General features: G+C 38.2%; 1 protein-coding gene across 3 annotated transcripts; it reads left to right on the plus strand.

Annotated features, from left to right (window-relative positions):
- Positions 1-348: 348 nt before the first annotated feature.
- On the plus strand, positions 349-8982 carry VIP (vasoactive intestinal peptide). 3 transcript variants are annotated; one of them, XM_015570478.1, is made up of 8 exons: positions 349-586; positions 706-735; positions 1776-1890; positions 3561-3683; positions 4628-4732; positions 5474-5605; positions 6409-6497; positions 8161-8982. In XM_015570478.1, the coding sequence occupies exons 3-7, from the start codon at positions 1784-1786 to the stop codon at positions 6452-6454; spliced, it is 513 nt and encodes a 170-aa protein (XP_015425964.1). In that variant the 5' UTR covers positions 349-586; positions 706-735; positions 1776-1783; the 3' UTR covers positions 6455-6497; positions 8161-8982. The 3 variants fall into 3 exon arrangements, with proteins under 3 accessions (XP_015425964.1, XP_006773810.1, XP_015425963.1); XM_006773747.2 differs by lacking the exon at positions 706-735 and having other exon boundaries at positions 350-586; XM_015570477.1 differs by lacking the exon at positions 706-735 and having other exon boundaries at positions 350-586; positions 1782-1890.
- The last annotated feature ends 4392 nt before the right edge of the window (positions 8983-13374 follow it).

Below are 13374 nucleotides of genomic sequence, written 5' to 3' on the forward strand. Positions count from 1 at the left end.
CTACACGAATAGCATAAAAATAAAATAAAGGCTTTAGAAGAATTGATGCTTTGTAATAAAATAAAATTATACATTTGTAAGCAAAATGACCATGACTGTTTGTTGCTTTTAAAATCTATTCCTGGACATAAAATTCTTATTTTCTGAAAGAACCTCAATGTCCCTGACTATAACGCAAATTCATTTGCTTACATCATTACTGCTAATTAAAGATTACCCTATTTCACATTCAACTTGATAGCTGCTTTTGTTTAAAGTAAATTTCCTCTCTTTTACGTCATGAAGATGCTCACTATATTTTTATATAAGTCAGAAATTAGATAAGAATTTCAAGCCCTGTTCATCCTGTGGGAGAGCTGCTGTGACGTCTGTCGGAGTTTTGTGATTGCTCAGCCCCGAGTCCAAGCCCTATAAAATGATGGGCTTTGAAATGCTGGTCAGGGTAGAGTGAAAGCAGCTGCTGGCAATAACCCTTAGCCAGTGCAAGTTCAGGTTCAACCCTGACTGGTACAGCCTTTCTTGGACTCGGGACTTCAGCACCTGAGACAGCTCCAACAGTCTGTGGAACAGAACACTCCCAGGCAAGGTAAGTGACAACTACAGCTTTCTTCTTTTACCCCCTCTCTGCTGCTAGAACTTTTCTCAGGGTAGATTGAATTTTTTTCTCTCTGGAAATTTTTTTTTTACAGTTTTCTTTCTTTATAGCAACAAAAAGAGAAGTTTCTCAGTCCCCTGGTAAGGATAGAAATGCCTCAATTTCTCACGTATCCATGAATTTTCTGAATTCGTTTGTTTAATGGATGGTTTTCCTGCTTGCCATTTTATTCAATACTATTTTTTTAAATAATGCATACAAGTAGGGTTTTCTTTTTGCTTGTATATAATTTTTTGACTGAAGGGTTCAGTGGGTACATTTGTTTTTGAAGTTTTAGACTTGTTTTTAAGTTCTGTTCTTTTCTGTCATATGTTGGTTATGTGAACTCAGGAAGCATTTATTTTAAATAAAAATCCTGTGATTTTTATAGAGAGCAAGAGAATAGACCATGATGTCTTAAGTTTCTATCCAGAAACCATTTAGAAATAAAATGTGTAAGTTGATTAAATGTTAAAACCACACAGTGTTTTTAATATATTTTTCTTCTGTGGCAAAAATCAGGTCAATGGTGATATGTGGTTTAAATTTTTTTTGAGGGGGGCGGAATCAATTTTCACCAGTAATTGTGCTAAGTTGTTCAAGTTCAGGCTTAAGGAAGTACGTGACCGGTAACATCTGCAATTAAAAGAAGAAAATATGTATATACAAAATCATTTTATACTGTTATATGCACATATTTATATGTACATGTTCATTATTCAATGTATAATAACCTAGTTTTATATTAACCAGAAGCAGAATCTTAAAGTAGAAAAAAAAATCATCTTCTTGCAGTTAGAGAGGATATTAAAATCGGATGCTACCATTTTGTAATAGAAGATGGTCCCAGGGCTATTTCCAGCAGGGTAAGAGTGAGCCAATCAATGTGTACGTGGGCCAACTATGAAAGATAGGCAGTCGTTCAAAAGGATCCTAATGTTTATTCAAGCGCTCGCCACCAAGAGAAATTCCCTTCATTTAAAAAGTAATAACTATTACAGTTTAACGGTTTCTGTAAGATGAAAAAGACTTTTCCCGAACTCTGTGCAAGAGTCTTCAGCATTTGCTGGGCACCCAGAATCCCCGAGCAGGTGAGGCCTGTGGGTGGGAAGCTTGACTTGACATGACTCCCCCTTTCGAGGTGCAGAGATGGAATCGAGAAGGGCGCCCCGGCTCCTCCTGCTCCTGCTCCTGTTCAGCGTGCTCTTCTCACAGACACTGGCGTGGCCTCTGTACGGAGCACCTGCTGCCCTGAGGTAAGTCCTCCTTCAGTGCAGGCAGCTGAACATTCCTTCATCGAAATGGGAACTTTCTAGCTGGGGTTTTGGACAACTCAAACTTTCAAAAATTACATATTATTCATTTAAAGATGAAAGATCTGGCTGATGTGTTAAGCAAGCTTTTTCACCATCGGGTCCCCATGATCAGTCTGAGCCCCAGCAGCACTCTCGGGGCATGAGAGAGAGAGTTAGGGGTTAGTCTTACAGATAGGATAGTGCACATTTCCAAACGAGGTGGGAGGAGGATTTGACTTTCCACTCATTCAAAAGCAGCTTTAGATAAGAAATGAGCTTTCATACAGCATCTCAGTTCAGTTCAGTCTCTGATGGGAAAATAGAACTTTCATGGCATGCCTCATTTTAGTTCATTTTTAAGATCAGTCAGTAAATAATCATAAGTTTAGTAGTTGATTATAAAAACAAATATAGGAGCATGTTGGAGAGATCTATCTATGCAGAATTAATTTGCTATTATTAAGAATTGTGGAATAATTGATCTACTGAGACCCTCTTGCCCAATGAGTAAATTTTAATATATGTGGTTTTGATGTTTAAAAATCTTTAGTTTTTACTATTCTCTTTGTGGTATTTTATATTTTAAGTTCATAGATTATAATACAGCTCATTTCAAGCTTTATCTGAAATAAAATAAATTTATGTTTAAAGAAATACATGGCAAATTAAAACTGCATTAGCTTAAACTTTCCTCTGGTCCTATACCTACAGGTACTATATACAGGCACTAACTCGTATTCTTCACAAGGTCTGCTTAAAGCCAGGTCTCTGCTGCTTCGTTAACCAAATGGAATGATTCTGATGGAGTGGTTATATCACCACAGATGAACAATCACAAGAATGCTGAAGTTGGCATTGATTACTAAGCTTCATTCTCTAAGAGGACTGCTTGTCCCTGACTACCAACTACCACATCACCAAAAGATACACCAGTGCCCAGGAGCCAACAAATTCCTTAGAGTCTTACCCTAACAGAGAAAACATACATACATAGAATTTTAATCATGTGCTGGTGTTCCAAATGTGTATGCATTTATGCAGTATAGTAATATTCCGTGTATAGGAATGGCTAGCCTTAGTTTTTCAGTGAAGCACTTTACATCCTTTACTAAAACATGTTACTACATGAGATTAGAAACCAGAGGCCCCACAGAATTCATGAAATTTGAGTAAGTATTCAGAGATGTAGAGATTCTTTGGTCGTGATCAATACAGAGAAACATATCACATGAAATGATACTAAACATCAATAAACATACAATTTGCTCCCCGTTTTCATACAGAATATTAGGTTTTTTTTCTAAGTGTTTATGATATTTAACTTTGCAACCTGAAGATATTACTAAGGAAGTGTACTTTACTTAATGTTCTGATAGGATGGAACTGAGTAGCTCTCACACCGGATGCATACAGCTTGTAAAAGTGGGATGGTATTTATTTTATGGGATAAATAAAATTTTATTGTTTACACTCTCATAAACCATTGAAGCCATTAAATCAGATATACTATACATATTTTGTGAATAGGCAATACTTCCCAAGATTTTGGGTATCTTATTTAAAATAATTGTATAAGCATAAACTTCTGATAAAATAATGTATTATATTGCTATTGTACTTTCCCCTGATAGGTTGGGTGACAGAATACCCTATGAAGGAGAAAACGAACCTGACCAAGCTTCATTAAAAGCAGACACTGACATCCTACAAAATGTATTAGCTGAAAATGACACACCCTATTACGATGCATACAGGTGAGTTCACTTTCATGAAGCAGTATTTTAGAAAACACAATTTTGAGTTATAAGTGTTTTATTTTTGTGTCTCCATGAAGCTATTTCTGCTGTGTAACACTGCATGTTTCCTCGTGTCATGGCTTCATCCAGCCACATTTATGGCAGCGTGTGCCCCTGTACATGACTTGCATGCAGAGGCTGTAACATGGAACAAGCCATTGTGAACTAACCATTCACTTGCATTCTGTTGCACAAAACGCCAACATCAGATATTACACCGATTCTAGGAAAAATTTCCCATTTAGGATTTCGGGATAGAGGAATTTCTAAGGCAAAAGTTTCATGTCTACATAAAGAAAAGATATCTAATAGTAAAAGCTACATTCACAGAGACACTTGTCAAGAGCAGCATTGAAGTACAGACAGTATAGATCTCCACTGAAGACAAAGAATAGAAGCTTCCTCATTTGAACAGAACAGCTGGTTGATAGACCTAAGCCCCTCTCTTTCAAAGGATTTTGTTTCCAAATATTGGCAGAAGAAATAGCAAAAGATGTAATAGGGGTTAGAATCAGGATTGTTTCCCCTTATATCTATCATTATTAAGGGTAGGAGAAATAAAGTGCCATAAATAAACGGACACTAATTTAAATATTATATTTTTCCTACCAATATTTCATAGAGAAGAATTTGTTTTATAGATTCTATCAGGGAACATTAGTTAATGTTGAGATGTATTTCTACAAAAGCTAATTTCCTGGCTTTTAAAAATTTGGGGCTGAAAAATACAGGTTACTAGGAAATTAGGAAATCTAATCCAATTATTAGAAAATCTCCTTTGGGACTTAATTTTTATAAGAAGCTTTCATAAATTTATGAATTTCTTTCTTATTGATTGAGTCAAAATAATATTTTAGAAAATCATTTTTAAAATAATGGCTATCCTTTCTTTCTTGTTTTAGAAATACCAGACATGCTGATGGAGTTTTCACCAGTGACTATAGTAGACTCTTGGGTCAGCTTTCTGCCAAAAAATACCTTGATTCTCTTGTTGGAAAACGAGTTGGGTAAAGATAATTTATTATTACTATTTTATCAAACACATTATGATTCTGTTAATCTGCAAATTATATTTGCACTGTTAATAATTTACTAATTTTGTTGCACATTTATAACTTTGATCATATTTAATTTAATTGAAAAATCATTTATATTCTTCAATAAAATATACCAGTCCCATTGATTAAAGAAATAAGGCTTACTAGTAAAATTCTCACTGGCTGTAGACACACTTATTTTCCTTTAGGAGAAAACATTTGTAAATCTGCAATCAAATTGAATTAGACACAGTAAAAAATACATAGCACATAGGATAAGTCGAAGCAAATGTTAAGGTTAATCATAGTAGTTGTTTTTTAACTTCCTGCTCAAACCAAGCATTGGAAGATTCTTTCTTTAAATGACCAATAGTTGAATCTTTAGATGGCACCATTTAGATGACATAGCTCCTCAAGAAGCATTAATTTACTCCCAATGGCAGAAAACAACTTTAAATATCCCTCTATGATTTGATAAAATATTTGCTCACTTAGTCTTAAGACACTCCCAGTAAGTGCCAACATGTATTGGATTATTTCTCACTCTCCTATCCTTAGGCTTAGGTGTATTTTTTCTATGTATTTTTTGTCATAGAAAATGAATTGGGTGTTAGAATTCATTTTTATTTGACACCAAGAAAAATGGGAATGGTGGTGTATTTATCATTTTTTGCTAAAAAGCTTTGATTCTATTTCCATCACATTTCTTAGCAGTGACATCTTAGAAGGCCAGGGGCCAATCAAACGCCATTCGGACGCAGTCTTCACTGACAACTATACCCGCCTTCGGAAACAAATGGCTGTGAAGAAATACTTGAACTCAATCCTAAATGGGAAGAGGAGGTAAAGAAACAGACAACTTGCTAAAATGTGAACTTATAAATCACTTTTAGAATAGAAGCTACAGAAGGGAGCCTTCCCCAGCCCTCCATCTCAGTATCTACACTCTGAAGCAGTAATTCTCAACCTTGGCTGCCCTCAGACAACCCTGGACACAGCCCTACCCAAACTCATGGCCAGGAATTAGTGCCTTTATGGATATGGCTCTAGATATACGGATTTCTTCAGAGCTCCCTGGTCGATTCTATTGTGTCTCCAAGTTTAAAACTGATGACTATAGAGGCATCTGTTTTGAATCTGGAAGCAAGTTTTAACAAAAGTGCTGCTTTTTAACCATGGAAAGCCCAGTCCACTATCAGTTTGGCATCACATGGAACTCCCTGTATGAGCATTTCAACTCCCTTATTTTATCAAATCAAGCTCTGAGTTATTTTGTCTTCTGACATTCAGTGAAGCCCGAGTCTGTCTGGGTGTACAGATATTGGAGCACAGTACATAGGGAGTGGGGTGCTCTCTTTTTATTCCAATTATTTTTGGTTAGAAACTGAGTATTACGGACGACCCTGGCTGGATGAGGCTATACAAGATGACTTTCTTTGCCCACCAGATTGTAATTGTGTAGGATTGATTTTAGACACTTAAAAAAAAATCATTCACCGGTAAGAACCAAACTGAATGATAATCGTTTAGCCCCTAGAGCACTTTACAGGGGACAGAGAATAGCATAGGTTACATGATATCATTTATTTAGATGCTTTCTTCTCTAAGAGCCTTAACATGCACAATTTTCTATTTCTGCTGTACAGCACTGAGGGAGAATACCCTGACTTTTTTGAAGAGCTAGAAAACTGATGGGAAAGGTCTTTGAGGAAAGCTGGTGAACACGTCCCAAATGGTGCGTATATCTGTGCATTCTTATCATAGTCTTATAGCAATTATCCAGCTATTTCAGGAGGTAAGAGCCGCTTGGTAAGAGATATCCTAGACTTGTTCCCAGTGAGCCAGCCTGTAAGAATGACACTCCTACCAGAAGTGAACCATGGGCCAGTAATCAGCTTAAAATTCATGCAGGTTCTGATTGAATAACAGAGAAAAATCACAATAAGTAAACAGTTTTATATCTTCTCGTTTACCCAGACATATTCCTACCCTCTGACAAGATTTAAAGCAGCAGAGACTGACTCACACTAATGAGAAAAACTGGTGTTCTTATCAAGCACCCAGCCAGGCTGCTGTTATTAATTTAAGGTTTCATTCCACGATTGACTGCTGGCATCTTATTTAAGTACAGGGAGATGCCCCCGAATTACAGCAAGGTTTGTTATTGTGAAAACACAATGCACTTTGGGTCTAATTTTATTCCCTGAAACACAGCCAGCTTCAGGCAGCAAAAGTCAAGTTCAGCTTCTTTTACCTATAAAGTAAGTGTACTATGACTCCAGTAGTATTCACTGTAAAATAATGTTTGAGTAAAGAAAACACAAATAGGTTTTTTCTTTGTTATATAATAAGCTTGTTAACGCAAATACTTTTATGTACACGTAGATACAAGGCATATATTTTTCCTGAGTACATTAATGCTTTTATTAGCTCACAAAATGTATTTACAATATTTGGCAAGTGCTTGAAGAAATTTTACATCATCAGCATTTGAGATTAACAAAATTTTTCACTAAAGCGTATGGAGTAAATATTTTTGGTTTTGTGGTCTATATAGTTTCTTTCAAAAATATGTCTGTTACTGTAGCAGAAAATTGTCCACAGATCATATGTAAAATGAATGGGAGTATCTGGGTTATAATAAAGCTTTATTTCTAAAACATGAAGGTAGGCTAGACTACGACCCTGAAGGGGTCAAGGAGAGTAAAGGAGACCTAAGATCAGAATGAGTATAATTTATTGTTTTACTTCAGTCCTGGTTTTCATGAGCGTCCTCAGTAGTGGGCAGGGTGTCTGTGAAGACACTTGCACAACTGGTGACTTGTGTCCACGGATTACCCTTCACTTCTAAGGGACATGCATGGTCAGGGTGTGGCACATGCCCGTTCATGGCCATAAATGGATAGTTCAGAGCAATGTGTCCCTATCCTCAAAACAGAAAGGTAATCCCATGTGGCTTCTTGAAAAACTGTTCATAAGAAGAAGGCCTCTCTATCACATGATGCACCACGGCAGACACTAACACATGGAAGAGGACAATCACTGTGTCTTTTGTGAATTGTAAGATTATTGATGGGATTACATCTTCCATTCTTTTTGTTTAAATGTGCAGTTTTTGGACAAATTCTTTTTCACAACAAATCTGTGGGTCAGCCATTTGTGAAAATTACAAATTATTGACTGACCAAAGGGCCCCTTCCCATCCCTGTGCCATTTCTAAGAATCAGTCCCTTTGAAAGATGTGCTCCTGATTTCCCACAACATGACCCCTTGTCACAGACTATTGACAAGGGGCAAAGAGAAATAGATGTTTATTAAATGAGTGGATAAGGGAATGAAATTAAGATGCTGTCAATGAAAATACTTTTATGCTTACATATCAATTCTTTCTTTTTCAGATTCTTGAAGAAAAATGATAGATGATATAATTACATTTTGAGCTCTACATAAGTAGTAATTCAAGAAATCATCTTCAATATTGAGACCAAATAAAATACTGTGTTGTGAATGTTGTGATTTACTTTAAGCTAATGTAATAACTGTGTTGCTTACATTGCAAATATTATTTAAGAGTTCTTAAATTTGTCTTTAACTCCTGTAAATCCTGTAATTTCATATGCTGTGTACCCTTTCTAACAAAAACATATTAAATGATAAGAAGATAGTAGGTTAATTCCAATTATAAGAGGCTTTATGGAAGGGTAGTCATTGAGCAAAATTGATCTATTTATTTATACAGCCTCCTCAACTATTCACATAGTACACCAGATAATCATTGTGTCCAAATTTGAATGGTAAGCAGATAGAATGCTATGCTAAGTAAACCTCAAAATGTCTAAGAGGATACCGACCACGTTAAAAAGTCATTCTTCAAAACAGCTGTTTTTTAAAAATGAAATGCATTTTCATATTTTAGGCACCCTTTATTTTAAACTGGATTAAAATCTCATAAATTTGGATCTCTAATGCCAAAGGCTCTCTTCTGATCTATTGATTCAATGAAGGAGAATGGCCTCTACTTCTTGCCTTTAATCTTGTGTAAAGTATGTGTAAAATGTAAACTTGTTTTTCAGTGCTAAGTACTTTTTCTCCAAAACCCTTCAAAGAATGTTTTGGTCATACCAGCTTCTGTCAGTGAAAGTACATTTGGAGACACAACTATTTTTCCAAAATGATTGTAAGAAATTAAACGTAGAAAATAAAGGTATCTGATTATCATTGCAAACAATTTCTGTCGTTTTGAGTCTTTAAAGGATACAGTAGTAGTAGCTCATTTAAGCACTAAAGTGCCAGCCAGATCGTTTTTGTGATGTTAGAGGTAGAATTACGTTTGACTTTGTGTGAGATATGAAAGAGAAAAGCCCAGAATGTTCCCAAGGTAGATCACCTGAGCAACTTGAAGGATGGTGTTGCTATTAACTGAGATGAAAGAGACAGGAGGAGGGAGGTTCCAGAGCAAAAGGAGTTTAGATTTAGGCATTTTAAAGATATATGTTAGGAGTCCTGAGGAGATGCTGGGCTAGAGGTAAACTGTTGGTAGACTTCAGTATATAAAAGAGATTTAAAGGCACAGGTCATGAGATCAAGGACCAAATCCTATATAATAAAAGGCCGGTGACCATAACAGCGTAACAACCAGAATGACTGATCGACCAGTCATTGTGAGGTTCATTGACCACCTCTCGGTCCCTCCCCCCAGCCCTCAGGCTCTGATCGCCAGATGGCAGATGGGGAACCATGGGGAACCGGGGTGGGTGTCAGTGGTGGGGTAGAACTCAGGACTGGTGAGCGGGTGGAATAGCCAACATCTTGGTCCCTCCCCACAGCCCACAGGCTCTGGTAAATCGCCAGATGGCGAACGGGGAACCTGGGTTGGTGTTGGCAGTGGGATGGGACTGGGGCAGCCATGGACAAACTACGGCCCGCAGGCTGGATCCGGCCCGTTTGAAATGAATAAAACTATTCCCTGGTGTATTTACCAGGACTGTTATGACAACATACCAGACTCAGGGATTGAAGAACAAAAAATGTATTGTCTCAGTTCTGGAGGCAGAAGTCTGAGTTCAGGGGGTTTGCAGAGTTGGTTCTTTCTGAGGAAATGAGGGAGAATCTGATCTTTCTGATTTATGATAGTTTCCTAGTCATCTTTGGCTCATAGAGGAATTACCTTGACTTCTGTGTTGACATTCACATGGTGTGTGTGTGTGTGTGTGTGTGCGCCCCCAATTTTTCCTTTGTAGAAAGATACTAGCTGTATTAGATTAAGGCCCATGCTAATTACTTCATTTTGATGTTTTTACCTCTGTAAGACCCTATCTCTAAATAAGGTCACATTTTGAAGTACTGCAGGTTAGAACTACAACATATGGATTGGGGGGACATAATTCAACCCACAACACTGAGACACTCCAACATTAATAATCTGGCATGTTGAGGAACAAATGGGGTAAAAGGGAGTGAAAGAAGAAGCTAGTAACATAGCAGAAAAATAGGAAAGTGTGTAATTCTTTCAAGGAAGAAGGCATCTTTAAGAGCTTTATAGTGGCTGCTATGTAAAATAATGCTCACTTATTGGTTTCTTCAACTAGTATTTATTAGGAACTGGCTATGTGCCCAGCACTGTTCTCGGCTCTGATGATATAACAGTGAACCAAGCATACAGGAATTCCTGCCCCTAGAGAGCTTATATTCTACCGAGGGAAACAGATGATAAACAAAATAGTTAAGGAAAATACATGTTGTGTTAGAAAGGGATAAGTGCTAAGTAGGAAAATTAATGCAGTGAAAGAGGATATTGAGTGTTGAAATGAAAGGTTGGAACTTTAGATGAGGTTCCTAGAGAAGACCTCATGAGAGGATGAATTTGAGGAAAGCCCAGAAAGAAATCAGCTGGGAGTCTCTATGTAAACATCGTTCTAGACAGCAGAATTTCCAGATGCAAAAGCCCTTGGTTTGGGGCTTACCTCATATTTTTGAGGAGCAGAGAAGAGGCTAATTTAGTTGAAGTGCAAAGAATGATGAAGATACAATCTAAGAGAGAAAGCTAGAGAGGTTATGAAGAGTTAGGCCACATAGATCACATAGGTCCCATTCTGCCTCGCTCTCTTGAGTACTCACATCCTCCCTATCTCCTGGCTTTCAAAACTCTAGCTCTGAGACCCACCCACTGCTGAGTCTACAGACCCTTCCCCTGAGCTGAATTTTGCTTTTCCTTACCTTGTCTGTGAGCATGGCCTTTGCCCCTGTAGACCCTGAGAAAAAGGATACAGGACAAGAAGGGCTCCTGGTAGCTTAACTGGGATCAAATTATAAACAATACAAAGTCCACCCAGCATGGATCAGTGGTTCAGCTTGGACCTATGAACCAAAAGGTCTTGGTTGGATTCCCGGTCAAGGTACATGCCCTGGTTGTGGGCTGGATTCCCAGTGTGGGGTATGCAGGAGCTGGCTGATTGATGATTCTCTCTCATCATTGATATCTCTCTCTCTCTCTCTCTCTCTCTCCTGAAATTGGTAAGAATATATATTTTAAAAACTGCACAAAACAAAACAGGCACACGCAAAACAGACTCCAGCAGCCATTTCTACACAGGGGCCTGACACACACACTGCACTTCAGGGAGAAGCCTACACTTCAGTGCTGGCTGCCTCAGCACTGAACTGGACTGTGTCCCGGCCATCTGAGCCAGACCTCACACAGAGTTCCTGGAGTTCCATTCCCCTGTCAGTGGGAGCACAGCTGTAGCCCCCTCAGCATCTTCACTGACCAATCAGAGTGGTTCCATTCTAACCAATCAGGACAGTGCCTTTTGGACCAATCAAACTGCGTATTTGGAGTTTTCATTTGCATGAGGAATCAGAGGAGGGGACTTCTGGCCTTATAAGCCCCTTCCCCTCTGACTGAGGGAGCATATTTGCCCTTTCCACCAAAGACTGAAGATTGCATTTCCCAGGCTAAAGCTGAAACATTGAAAATGAAACATGGAAGATGTCTTGCAGGAACAGTTCAGAGCAGAGCAGAGCTGTCTAGAGAGGGGCCTGGCCCAGGACCTTGCTGCTTTTGCAGCCCTGCTGTGTCCCATTTGAGCTGTTTGCATGGAATAAATGTCTTTCTTCACTGCACCCCAAACTGTGGATTCCTTTTGGCACTGAATTGGCACCAAAGACCACCTGTTGGAGCCCCTCTTTTTCCTTCTATATCCCAGCTCTCTCTTTGGAACTTGATCTCTGTCTGGAATTGGACAGAATTTGCCAAGGGTCAGAAAGACTGCATTGGTCTCATTCTATGCTATTTCCCTCCCACATGATAACCTCACTTCCCAATCTTCCCTCTCTCCAATGTGTCCTCTCTGCTCCCTGAGGGTTTTTTCCCCAACTGCAACCTAATGCTTCCCTGTGAGTTGGGTAAAGCAGAATTTTTTTTTGGGGGGGGGAGGGTTGGATTTGCCATAAAAATGCATACCATTTAACAGATCATTGTGCCTAAAAGAATACAAATGGTCTTTTTTAGCAATAATTTCTAAAATGGCAATCTAAAGATGTTGCCTCTTGATTCACAAATGACTTGAATTAGAAAGGTCTTGGTTTAATGTATTAAACAGCATTCATCTCAGAGCTTTGGTTATTGAGTGGAATACTTTCTGTGGCTTTGACATTCTAACTCAGGGAAAAAAAACTTTCATTTTTAATTGGGCTTACATTTATAAATTAATATCTAATGCTCAATTACCAACACAATATCTTTTCAATTTTATTTTAAGGTACCTGCAGTGCAATAGCTATCAGCAAAAGTACACATTTTTTGTTTACTTTCTCTCCCGACCATCGGGAGAAAGCATTCACTCGGTCCTTCTCTTTTACTTCCTGTAATTGCAGGTCTCCTGCAAGATGTGTCTCCTTTCATACTTGAACTTTTCTCATTTTCCCCCACACAATTGTGCTCTTTCTATTTCTCTTCCTTGGAAACTCGCCTTGGCTTCATAATGTTGCTTCTTGCTCTTGGCTCTTCTGTTTTCTAGAGTTGTGGCTTCATGCACTGGGGCCACTTGCTCTGCTTCTTTTCCAACCCACGTGTTAACTTCATTTGTCCCAGTGACGGAAAATGTATGCCCCCCCGAGATTTCCTTTTGTCTCTTAAATGTTCTTTCCATGAGGCCTTGCTAAGTAATATTTTCTAATTTACATTTTATATATCTTTTTGGTTAAAATACCTAGACTACAAAGATACTTTCTCCTTACCTTGATACAGATAAAGAAACGTTAGTCATATCCTTGTTATCTCATCCTTAATGAGATAAAAGTTTAGAGCAGCAGGCATAGGTCAAAAAAAGAGAATGTAGTATAAAAGAGAAAGTCTGAAATAGTGTGCAGGTAGTAATGGAATACAACTGAGAAAATTTCCATTAAAGTTCTCAGCTCTTGTTAAATAGTTTACTACAGGGGTATTAGGCTGAAAATATACCTGCAAAGTAAAAGCAAAGTGATAAATAGTCCTAGATGGTTTGGCTCAGAGGATAGAGTGTCGGACTGTGGACTGAAAGGTCCCAAGTTCGATTCCGGTCAAGGGTACATGCCTGGGTTGTGGGCTTGATCCCCAGTAGGGGGCATGCAGG

This window comes from Myotis davidii, unplaced genomic scaffold, assembly GCF_000327345.1.
Source record: "Myotis davidii unplaced genomic scaffold, ASM32734v1 scaffold1427, whole genome shotgun sequence".
In the NCBI taxonomy this organism is placed as follows: Eukaryota; Metazoa; Chordata; class Mammalia; order Chiroptera; family Vespertilionidae; genus Myotis; species Myotis davidii.